General features: G+C 39.9%; 1 protein-coding gene across 1 annotated transcript in view; it reads left to right on the plus strand.

Annotated features, from left to right (window-relative positions):
- The first annotated feature begins 7,750 nt into the window (after nucleotides 1–7,750).
- The window catches only part of bves (blood vessel epicardial substance), a 42,924-nt gene continuing 37,547 nt past the window's right edge, over nucleotides 7,751–13,127 (plus strand). Inside the window, exons 1-2 of the mRNA XM_057833778.1 lie at nucleotides 7,751–7,899; nucleotides 8,579–8,826. Of these exons, the coding sequence (XP_057689761.1) occupies nucleotides 8,595–8,826 (232 nt within the window). The 5' untranslated portion in view covers nucleotides 7,751–7,899; nucleotides 8,579–8,594. The remainder of the gene's footprint in view (nucleotides 7,900–8,578; nucleotides 8,827–13,127) is intronic.

Genomic DNA, 13,127 nt, shown 5'->3' on the forward strand with positions numbered 1-13,127 from the left:
GGATCATATAACTGACAAGCTTGTCACCCTCTCCAGTCCTGATGGCAGTACTCTGTCACCTACAGCCTTGCCGAAAGAGCCAGACATCTGCGGTAGGCTTTATAATTTCATATATAATTGTAATAATGTTGTTGGAGTGACATCATTTTTCTTTAATTATTTAACGCTGCCGCTATGCCTAAACAGCTGGAGTCCTCCTTCCCTGAGCCACATCCCCAACGCAGCAGTGAGATGAATGAAGATGTACCCTTGGCACAGAGACCTCCTGTCATCCATTTTGCCCCAAGGACATGCCTTGAGACTAACACAATGAAAGTAAAGGACCCAAAGCTCCACATTTTGAAAGGGAGACTTTTCATTAAGATAACTACAAAGATTTTTCATGATATAATTCCCATGAAGTTTTTGTTCAAAGCAACCTGTCATACGTTTTAAGCGGTCTGACATTTGTTTAAATTAGGGCTGTTAAATTTATCGCGTTAACGGGCGGTATTTTTTTTTTTAAATCACGTTAAAATATTTAATGCATGCGTGGGACAACCCACTCATGCATTGCTGCAAACAGACTATATTGAGTATGACTGTATATTGAGAGCTAAGAGGCAGAGACAAGCGAGAGGAGTGGACTCAGGCATTCGGTCAGTCAGCGAATGACTCGTAGCACGAATGCAAATTGCCACAACACAATCCCCAATTCCTAAAGCGCGATTGCAAATTGGCAAAAGCACAAACGCCAATTGCCACAACACGACAGCAAATGGCTCGCAGGACGACCGCAAAAGGCTCGCAAGACAATTGCAAAGACTATGACCCAGAAGTTTAAAAAATAAATAAATAATAAAAAAGACAATACTTTGTATATTGCTATATGTGCTTTGTTACCATCTCTACGGGCCTCCGTAAAGTTGCCCCCCCCATCAAATGCAAATTTATATAAAAATGATGTTAATCGTTTGTGCTGCAACGGTTTTGTAGATACAGTATTATGCTTTTATTGAGATATTTATTACGAGTGGGGACGTCACTTTTTCTTAGCTTAGCACCTGCAGCTAATGGAGCGTACCAACTCTCTCAATAACAGAGGGGTGTCCTAACAAGGCTAGCACGAACGTAACGCAAATTCGGGTCCATTTTGCAGTAAAGTTTTTTTGGGGGCTTAGAGGGATATCATCTCTCGAATTAAGATCTTAAGCCCCCTAATTTACTGCAAAATGGACCCGAATTTGTTTGCGCTACGTTCGTGCTAGCCTTGTTAAGACCCCCCTCTGTTATTGAGAGTTGGTACGCTCCATTATCTGCGGGAGCTAAACTAAGAAAAAGCTACGAGTGGCGTCCCCACTCTTAATTAATTTAATTTAGAGGGATGTCATCACTCGAAATTAATATCTCAAGCCCCCCAATTTACTGCAAAATGGACCCGAATTTGTTTGCGCTACGTTCGTGCTAGCCTTGTTAGGACACCCCTATGTTATAGAGTTGGTACGCTCCATTAGCTGCTGGAGCTAAGCTAAGAAAAAGCTACGAGCGACGTCCGCACTCGTAATTAATATCTCAATAAAAGCATAATACTGTATCTACAAACCCGTTGCAGATCAAACGATTAAAATCATTTTTATATAAATTTGCGTCTGATGGGGGGAGGGGGGGCAACTTAACGGAGGCCCGTAGAGATGGTCACAAAGCACATATAGCAATATACAAAGTGTCCTCTTTTTTATTATCATTATTTATTTATTTTTTTTAACATCTGGGTCATCGTCTTTGCAGTGGTCTTGCGAGCCTTTGGCAATTGGCGTTCGCGCTTTAGGAATTGTGGATTGTGTTGAAACAATTTGCATTCGTGCTGCGAGCCAATTGCTGCCGTGTTGTGGCAATTGGGGTTCATGCTTTTGCCAATTTGCGATCGCGCTTTAGGAGTTGGGGATCATGTTGTGGCAGTTTGCCTTCGTGCTTTTTATCTTTTGCAAAGCGTTTGCAATTGGGGTTCGTGCTTTTTCAATTTGCAAAGTGTTAGGACTTTGCATTTCGCCTGACACCTCTCGGCCACCGTAGGTTTTTCCTTTGGGGGGGTTGTGTAGTGTAGACGCCTTGGATGGAGACTGGAGACTTTTATTAACTAGACAAAAACCAGCGGGGGACAGTCAGCCACTTAACGCTTGCGCAACTCACACAACAAATGCTTCTCTCTTCCTCACGCTCGCCCACTTCTTCTACGCTAAATTGGCAATGCCGGTCATATTGAAACAGGACAGCGGCCCCTTGGGGATGCCAGTAACACTGCTTGCTCCCCAGATGCCGTAAACTTCCAAAGTTTTTTTCTGTTCTATACACAAGAAGTGCCGGATCTGCCCAAATACAGTGGGGCAAATAAGTATTTAGTCAACCACTAATTGTGCAAGTTCTCCCACTTGAAAATATTAGAGGCCTGTAATTGTCAACATGGGTAAACCTCAACCATGAGAGACAATGGAAAAAAAAACAGAAAATCACATTGTTTGATTTTTTAAAGAATTTACTTGCAAATCATGGTGGAAAATAAGTATTTGGTCAATACCAAAAGTTCATCTCAATACTTTGTTATGTACCCTATGTTGGCAATAACAGGCCAAACGTTTTCTGTAACTCTTCACAAGCTTCACACACTGTTGCTGGTATGGCCCATTCCTCCATGCAGCTCTCCTCTCGAGCGGTGATGTTTTGGGGCTGTCGTTGGGCAACACGGACTTTCAACTCCCTCCTCACCCCGTGGCATCAAATTCATAAGAACTGTGAGCAAAAATCCCAGAACCACACGGGGGGACCTAGTGAATGACCTACAGAAAGCTGGGACCACAGTAACAAAGGCTACTATCAGTAACACAGTGCGCCGCCAGGGACTCAAATCCTGCACTGCCAGACGTGTCTCCCTGCTGAAGAAAGTACACGTCCAGGCCCGTCTGCGGTTCGCTAGAGCAGGGGTTTTCAACCCAGTCCTCAAGGCACACTGTGGGTCCTGGTTTTTGTTCCAGCCGATCCAGCAGAGACAGTTGAACCAATGAGGCTTCTGCTAAAACAAGCCACACCTGACTGCAATCAACTGATTGCACTTGTAAAACACCAGATTGGGGAAAAAGTGTTGTCATCTTGTTTGGTAAGAATGAAATCCTGCACCCACAGTGTGCCTTAGTGGAATAGGTTGGGGACCCCTGCGCTAGAGAGCATTTGGATGATCCAGAAGAGGACTGGGAGAATGTGTTTTGGTCAAATGAAACCAAAATAGAACTTTTTGGTAGAAACACAGGTTCTCGAATTTGAAGGAAAAAGAATACTGAATTGCACCATACCCACTGCGAAGCATGGGAGTGGAAACATCATGCTCTGGGGTTTTTCTGCAAAGGGACCAGGACGAGTGATCTGTGTAAAGGAAAGAATGAATGGGGCCATGTATCGAGAGATTTTGAGAGAAAATCTCCTTCCATCAGCGAGGGCATTGAAGATGAGACGTGGCTGGATCTTTCAGCATGACAATAATCCCAAACACACAGCCAGGTCAGCAAAGGAGTGGCTTCTTAAGAAACATTTCAAGGTCCTGGAGTGGCCTCGCCAGTCTCCAGATCTCAACCCCATAAAAAATCTGTGGAGGGAGTTGAAAGTCAGTGTTGTCAAACGACAGCCCCAACACATCACTGCTCTAGAGGTGATCTGCATGGAGGAATGGATCAAAATACCAGCAACAGTGCGTGAAAAGCTTGTGAAGAGTAACAGAAAAGGTTTGGCCTCAGTTTTTGCCAACAAAGGGTACATACCAAAGTATTGAGATGAACTTTTGGTATTGACCAAATACTTATTTTCCACCATGATTTGCAAATAAATTCTTTAAAAATCAAACTATGTGATTTTCTGGGTTTTTTTCCACATTCTGTCTCTCATGGTTGAGGTTTACCCATTTTGACAATTACAGGCCTCTCTAAAATTTTCAAGTGGCGGAACTCGCACAATTAGTGGTTGACTAAATACTTATTTGCCCCACTGTAAGTCCCGGAACACAGGGTGGCCAAAATTGAGAGGTGCCGGATCCTGTTCTGGGTGGATCCGGCACAAACTAACCCCTGATTGTGGTGCTTTCTTTTTATGGTGGCTGAGTGCATGATGACATTCATTTCATAACAGAAACCTATTGAATTGCTTCCTGCTTCAGTGGCAAGTTCATTGTTTTTTGGTTAATTCGGGCCCCTCAAAAAGGTAATGAATTATACTGTACATTGTCATTATATTAAATGTGGAAAAACATTTTTTTGATAAAGTATAATTTCTTGTTGAATCATTTCCCCAGATGAAGTTTCCAACAGAAGATGTGTGGATGTGCCCTGTAAATCCCACCAATCACTGGATCTTGGTGATTTGTTTTCAACCTTTTGGGTTTTTTTTTTTTTGTCTTTTGTTCCAATGTGCAAAATCTATTATGATACCAGGTCGACGTTGTTGACGAATTCTATAAATATTTTTAGATTGTCAAAATGTCTACAAGGGAACTTGTGGTCGTTGATCCCCTGGGCAATGAAGTGTCCTATGAAAGAAAGTTGCTCAGAAACTGGAGGTAATATGCTTGTTACTTTGCTTCACAATTACGTCAAGTTAGCTGTTTATTTGCTTTATGTGAATATTGTCTTTCTACTCTTGTACAAACACTAGAAACTACTTGAAGATGGACAATGAAGATGATGCTCCACAACACACAGGATGACGCCTGGTGCTGTGGCATTTTGTTGTTGATGGTATAAAGTAGTTTGTTACCTCTTGCTGAATTTTTGAAATCTTTAAATTAATTGTTACAGTGCAACAACTGTTTTCAGAATGTGTTATCAGTAGCTATATGTTTCTAGCAGTGCTGAAGCTATATTGTGTCATTTTTATTTTCATTTTGGTGCCTGTTTAATAATGTTATTGTATTTTCACACACATATGAGAACAGTTAGTAAATCTGAGCATGGCAACATCTGTCATAAGCAGACAACTCCACAGGCTGTTGGCCAGGCACGGATTGATGACGCTTGTTCTCTGCTTCAATCCACAACTCAGTGCTATCAAACACAGTCTGTTTAATATTAGTTTATGCATATCGGTGTGCTTTGTATTCTTCTGAAATACTGTTTTTAGGGAAAGTTGAAGATTATAGTGTCATGTGCTCCTTTCTTGAAGCAGACAGTGATAATGCCATGATAAAGGAATGGTAAAGTATAATAAAATGTGTGCTTGTCAATTTGCTCACAAATGCTTGTTCTTCAACCAATTTCTTGTTGCCAATTTAATGTTTATATTTATATGGCAACGTTGGATGTTGGGTGTTTACAGCTATTAGAAGGCTCCTGTACATAACAGTTATTAGCATTGTTTAGAGAACTATTTTGAACTACTTCCTCTGTGTTGATCACGGCATTATTATGCACTGTAAATGTCACTGTTAATATTGTTCAGCTAAATAGTCAGGGGTGCACATAATTTTTTTGCCCAGGTTCTCAGAGGAGGACCTGGAGATGTGACTTGGTCCTCATTGAGCTTGAGAGCCAACCCGCCTGATGCGATAAATTTATGACAAGCTTTACTTAGAGCCAATTAACTTTAATTAATTATATTAACAATTAATGCTTGATTAACATCAACTGGCACAACAAAATTGCCATTACTTCGAAATGTAAAATAAAAAGCACCAATTCAAAATAAAGGGCATTATGCGGCTCCCACATTAACTCCAAGCCTTTTTAAAAGTGGGATGTCCTCATAAGACCTTATTGAACGTGCATGTTTAGCTTTGTAAAATGCGAGCAAAAACACGTTTGTCAGTGCATGTCGCTGTTCATTACCTTTATTCCGCCACTTGTCCATAGGGCGAGCGGGGTCCTGTTTGACATCGATAGTTTGCTTAATTGCCACATGCTCTCTGTTTTTTTCGTGCTTTTCAAAGTTTGGATGGCTGAAATTCTTTGACCCTACATAAAATGCGCTGCTCTTATCGGCGACATTGGGATTCTCACAGCACATTTTGTACCGCATTTCCGTGCGAGCATCATTTGCTTCTAGCCATGGTACCTCCTACTTTTCAGCAAAAGTCCTTTTTTTCGGTAGCTCCGGTGACGTCTCTGTCTTCTGTCTGTCTTTTGACGGGGGTGGGGGAACACGGAAGTAATTACTCAGTGTGGCCTGCCTCTTTGACATTTTGAGAAGTTAGTTTCTCGTGTCCGCCGCAAATACGGTGGTCAGCCATCGGTACGCAAAAGCGTATGGAAGTCGTTGAGGGCCAGCGCGTTTGTCTACGTCCGGTACGCATGCGCGCATGCGGACCACTTATGTGCACCCCTGTAAATAGTAGTATTTTACAGTATGTTGTTATTAATGCCAATTTTACTATCTGTTTACTAGCACGTTAGCAGTGCAGCTAACCATAGCAAGTTACTGCAGTAACAGTTACTGAAATATGAGGTCTACTATAATGGTATAATTAGTGTATTGTAGATTAAGGCAACATGTTAAATGAATATACTGTGAGAAATGAGATATTTATTTGATAAGAGAATATTGGCTATGTTGAGAAAGTGAGTTTGTTTCAAGTGACAAAATGAATGTTTTAGTTATTCAAAAGACAACAAGATGAAAATTGTAAATACTATGAAGCAAAAAAAAAAAAAAAAAGACACACATATATAAGTTTGTTTGTTAATAAAGACATGATTCTTGAATGTTTCCTGCAACGGAAACACGCTTCCATTTGTCATTTCATTTGTGTCCTGTATTTCAGACACACAACTTAAACTGTTACGGGTTTCCACTCCTGGGAACTGTTACAACTTTTTACTCGTACCATTACTACGAGAGTAAAAGTCATATTATTTTGTAGTGATAGTAATGACAGCGGATGAATGTTCATTCGCTGCCACCCTCCCAGTTCAAATGGATTGGACATCTACTAATGATAAACTCATTCCAATTCACAGCAGAAGCTTGTTTTTCTGTTTATTGGTTGTTTGTAGAATATCCAAGAATGATTTCCTGACCAATGTATCGATAATCTTTGTATTGTCAGATCATCATTATCATGAGCTTTGTATCGCAAATTGTATCGTATCGTGAGGTACCAAGAGGTTCCCACTTCTAATGTATACAGTATATATATATTAGTTTTTTGTTTTTAAATATTAATGATTATGTGGGACAGATTTTCTATGTTACATTGTGAGTGTCCAAACTGTAAAAAATAGGTCTAGGATTTTTTTTTTTTTTTTTTTTGATCTTGATATTGTCTTATTCATATTTGATATTGATATACTGTACAGTACATTCTTGGGAAAAAACATACAAGAGTGGAGTATTTTCCCAGTATTATTCCCAGGCCATCATTGTAAATGAGAAGCTGTCCTTATTTGATTTAACCTTTTCAAATAAAGGTTACATACATACATTTTTAAAAGGCAACAGAATAATAATTATAATCATCTTTAAAATCTCTTCAGTATAAGAAAAATACACATCATCAAAAGTGAACATATTAATAATACGCTTTTGTAACATAATAGAGAACTTTGATATACAGTAGTAACCACAGTTTGTGATGTCAGTATGCTGAGGGGCTTGCTTTAATAGTCGCAACCCATCCAACAGTTGTTCATAAATATCATACAAATGTACTCTAGTTCCCCCTGTCGAAGTTTCCAGTCACTGCAGAGGCGCTCTATGTCCATTTTAGTCTCTGCTTGTCAACCCAGTGGAATGTGAGACGTACAACATGCAGGCACACACACCACCATCACAACCACCACTACACTCCTATCAGAGTGTTCCTGTGAAGCTCACTCATCGCAGTATTTCAAAGAAGTCCTTGTCCTACCCTTGCGCTTTTAAAATTACCAATTAGCTGTCTGTGAAGCGGTAAGTAACAATTATTTTATTTACATTCTTAGTATAAACTCGGAAAGTTGTTGGTGTGAGAAATTCCACAAGGGAGACTGAGCATGTGTGCGTCTATTTTTAAAATGCTGGAAGACATCATCCACAGTTAAGATGATCATAAACATTATCTGAATGAGACAACAGCGGGAAATAATTCTGTTTTTTTCTGGAGGGGTCTTTCATGGCAAAGATATTTTGTGATTATATGTTGAAATAATTTCACTGACAAATAGTTATTGTTGCATCCTGCACATAAAGTATACTCCAAAATACAGTTATACTAAAATTATTATATTGAACTCCATATACCGAAATATATTGAACTTTTTTTTTTTTTTTTAAGTTGATGCTTTAATGTAATTCTGCTGCTTTCTTTTGGTGGCCCGTACTACCATCAGTCAAGAAATCTTTCATAGCGTGCAGACTACAAAGAAGTAACATTCATAACAAAACAACTGTATTTGAATGCTTACACTGGCAAGTCTGCAACAACTTTGGTCATGTTTGTAGTAAAAATGATAAACTATTGTTTCCTGTCCATTTTTTAAAATCTTTCCTTTATAAAAACAAACCAAAAAAACTGCAGACACAGATGTTTATTGTTTAACCTTGATCCATTTTTTATCTCTCACGGCATATATTTTTGCCCTCTACCAAGGTTACTCTAAACCAGGATGTCCTCTACCCCGGAGATCTCCTCCCCCCTTCTATTCACAACACTACCCACGGTCCACTCAGCCACACCTGTATTCTTATCAACGGAGCCCAATGTTACTGCTTGCGAGGAGTGGGAGCAGAGCCACCATCTTCTTTTTCACTTGGGGAACGTGTCTCTTCTGCTGGGCCTGGTCATCCCCACCACGCTCGGTCTGCACATGATCCTGCTTCGTCTTCTTCTAGCAACAGGTTTGCCTGGAGTGCGACCTTCTGGTGGCATTCTTCCCCAAATTCCATGTACAGCGGTACCTAGGGATGGGAATTGATAAGATTTTTAGGATTCCAATTCCATCATCGATATTGCTTAACAGTTTGATTCTTTATCGATTCTCTTAACGATTCTAATTTGGACTAAAGGACTGTATGAGGTTATGGGTTCAGTTTATTTTATGGTTCATTCGCCTCGGGGTGTCGGTTAGAACACAAGGAGCGGAGAGTGGAGTTGGTCTTTGGCACTTTTAATCCAACTTGGCAACAGGCACAACTATACAGGCAATGGCACTTGATATGAGAATCACTCAATGAGCAGATGAGAGCATGCGTGGAAAGATGTTGATGTATTTGTATGTGTATGGAAGAAGACTGGAATGTGTAGGTATATGTGTGGTTCTGAAAGGAAAGAAAATGACATATTAGTGCTGATGCAATAAACAATGCAAATTGACTGTGAAGCAGTCAATAACACACATACATGACTCTCACAGTATAATGAACACAAATGGGGGCGGGGGGGGGGGGGCGGGGGGAGTGTGCATGCACAACCCAGAATCACGCTGCGTGCACGTGTGGTCACCTTGGCCATAAAAGTCGCGAAAACTAAGCACTTTACACTCATATGGATGTACAACATCATAAGATGCTAAACTAACACTTTCCCTCTTAACACAAATGTGCAACACGAATATAATGTAAACAACGCTCTTCTCGAGGCAGCGAGGACGGGCGGGAGCAACCAGCCGACGTAACAGTAAAAACACCAAACAGTCGCGCTTATAACGGCTCTAACTTATCATAAGAACTTTATGACATGAAGAGGAAAGACTTACATTCGTTCATGGACGCACACAGATTACTCTTTGGTCAAAATGCACACCTTACGCCTATTCTCGGTCCCAGAATACGCAGCGCGTAATGTAGGACAATAAAAGGAAGTAACTGACTGGTTGCTATGGGAACGAACGCATACCCAAGGAACCTTTCTAACAGGAGTACCGTATTGGCCCGAATATAAGACAGTGTTTTTTGCATTGAAATAAGATTGAAAAAGATATCATTGAAGCGATGTTCTGTTATGAGAGATCTAAGCTACTTTCCCCATTCACGACACTAGATGGCGCCAGATATCATTGAAGCGCTGTTCTGTCATGACAGATCTCAGCTACTAGTTTAACCAGTTTGCATTATTTTTCCTTATTTAGATTTGTTTCAGGACTACAGTTACAGTTAGACTTCACTTTGACGGTTAATGCCGTTATTGCACTTTTCTTGTTTTATCACAATAGATTGGTTTATTTACATTTCAAAAGCCTGAAGCCATTCATTTACGAACGTGATTGCACTTTAGTTCAGATTAGGGATGTCCCGATCCAGGTTTTTGCACTTCCAATCCGATACCGATATTGTTTTGCTCTTCCGATCCGATACTGGCCAATACTGACCTATCTTAGCATGTATTAAAGTTTATTTAGCCTCCTTACTTAGTTGTCAGACTCATCTTAAGAAGGGTTTTAGTACTCTTGATAACAACTAGCCAGCTGAATTAGGTGAGTTTGAATAACACACAACGGTAACAAGAAACTGACCTGTTTATTCAGTGACAAACACAAAACATTATAAATAACAAACAAATGGCATAGTCAGTCAGTAAAACGTTCAAATAATATTGTAAACTGTCTTAAAAAAGCAAAACACACAAACAACCTCAGTGGAAAATCCCACAAACCCCCCAAGCTATTAGATGCTTTTAATGTTTCGTGCATTGGTTACAATAATTGTAGAAAAAGCCTCTCAGGTTTAAATAAACGACTATTTCAGTATCAAGTTAACATTTTAAAACAGTAAGACCGCGCTGTGTATTAGTTCCGCTTAAATTGACATAATTCAATAATCGGAATTTGGATGTTTGTGAATCGCTCTCGAATCTTCCACGGCCGACTCGCTCAAGGTTGTAATGATGGCTGGGCATGTTGTACCGTGGTTCTAAGTGTTGGATGGTGCATCTTTACTCACGAGAGATAATGGCTCGTCATCCAGAACGAATTCTACGGCAATGACTCTTGTTATTCCCTGGGCTTTGGGACTGTCGAGTGCCAGTTTGTCACGCATAGCTGCAAGTTTCTGTCAGTGTTAGTTGCGTAGGACCTTTCTTTTTGTCTTCGGTTTTGTTAACATACTCCTTATATTGTTTGTGGTGGTATTTCGCTAAATGCTTGATTAGGTTGGTTGTATTAACACTTCTTACAGCTGTACCACCACGCTTGACTTTATTGTGGCATATGTTGCACTCTGCCTCTTCGTCTTTGTCGTCCTTTAAGGTGAAAAGATCCCACACAGCTGACATTTTTACCGATAAAGTCTCTCGGTAAATTGGGAGACGGTAATGTAAGTTGTTGAAGGTGTGCCGTAAAATGCCGATCCGATACTGATGCGCATTTTTTTGCCCATATCGGCGTTCGATCCGATCAAAATATCGGATCGGGACATCTCTAGTTTAGATATTAAAATTTTCAGATATTAAGATCTGAATGAGTCAATATAACATGCTTTTTCTCTCAAATATATTGTTATAATCATGAGTTTCAGATGTACTGTCATTATAAAAATTTGGTGTTCAAAAAGTCTTTTTTTCCAATTTGAGTCTTGAAAAAGAGGGGGCGTCTTATAATCAGGGCCTTCTTATATTCGGGCCAATACGGTATTAAAATTGTTAATAAAATCGTTTTGGATTATTTTAGATGCATATATGTTATATTTTTCTTATAGAGTATTTGATGAGGAATAAGATAGACCTATTAATAGACTTTTTTTGGAAAAATCACCAATTCTTTATGTAGTCTCATGAATAATGTCGTTGCCTGTGAAAATCAATGCAAAAATTACTCGGCGACAACTCACTAGTTTATACTTGGTGAGTGGTCCCTCTTTGAGTTATCATGTATTCTTATTTGCTGAATCAAATATGTGTAACATGAGTAAGTGTGTAACATTGACGTAAATCGTGCTGGTTGGAATCTACTAGTATAAGAGAATCGTTAGATAAAACTGCCAAACGATTCCATGGAATCAGTTCTAGGAACCGGTCCTAGATTCCCATACCTAGTGGTACCTCTACATCAGGGGTGCCCAATCCCGGTCCTCGGGAGCCCCTATCCAGCTTGTTTTCCATGTCTCCGTCCTCTAACACACCTGAATCAACTAATCAGGATCGTTATCAGGCTTGCTGATAAGCTGATCATTTGATTCAGGTGTGTTAAAGGAGGGAGACACGGAAAACAAGCTGGATAGGGGCTTTCGAGGACTGGGATTGGGCACCCCTGCTCTACATCAAGGGCATAGGTTTGGTCTCAACATTGGTAGGGACGATATAACAGCATATCGTGCATGTACACTTTTTGCTGGGGACGGGACATTAATATGACCAAATAGGTTGGGTGAAGGGGGGGTCAAGGCTACAGTTCTCACGAATATGAACCTAAATAATTGATAGGCTAAATGATCAATGCAAAATGAATCTGTATTGATTCATACTACTTAACCTTAACTACACGTTAGCCTACATTGTCCTTCGCCACAAGACATTGCTTTAATTAGTCATCTCTTTCGTCTCCCTTATTTTCATCTCTAAAGTGCATCAGTGGATTGAGCAATTATGGAAAAAATGTATAGTGCCGGCCCAAAGTTTTGGCACCCCTGCAATTCTGTCATATAATGCTAATTGTTTCCTAGAAAATGATTGTAATTACAAACTCTTTTGGTAGTAAGATCTTCTCATTTCTTCATCATTTCTTTTGCTTGCAATGAAAAAACACAAAAGAAAATTATCACTTTACACAAAACTCCAAAAATGTGCAGACAAAAGTATTGGCACCCTTTGAAAAATCATGTGATGTTTCTCTAATTCATGTAATAAACAGCAAGTCACACTTGCAGCCAGTTAAAATGGATTAAAGGTGACTCAACCTTCGTCCTGTGTCCTTTTATGTACCACATTGAGCATGAAGAAAAGAAAGAAGACCAAAGAACTGTCTGAGGACTTGAGAAGCAACATTATGAGGAACCATGGGGAATCTCAAGGCTACAAGTCCTTATCCAAAGACCTGAATGTTCCTATGTCTACCGTGCGCAGTGTCATCAATAAGTGTAAAGCACATGGCACTGTGGCTAACTTCCCTCGATGTGGACAGAAAAGAAAAATTGACAAGAGATTTCAAAGAAAGACTGTGCAGATGGTGGATAAAGAACCTCGACTAGCATCCGAACAAGTTCAAGCT

This window comes from Corythoichthys intestinalis, chromosome 4 (genome assembly GCF_030265065.1).
Source record: "Corythoichthys intestinalis isolate RoL2023-P3 chromosome 4, ASM3026506v1, whole genome shotgun sequence".
In the NCBI taxonomy this organism is placed as follows: domain Eukaryota; kingdom Metazoa; phylum Chordata; class Actinopteri; order Syngnathiformes; family Syngnathidae; genus Corythoichthys; species Corythoichthys intestinalis.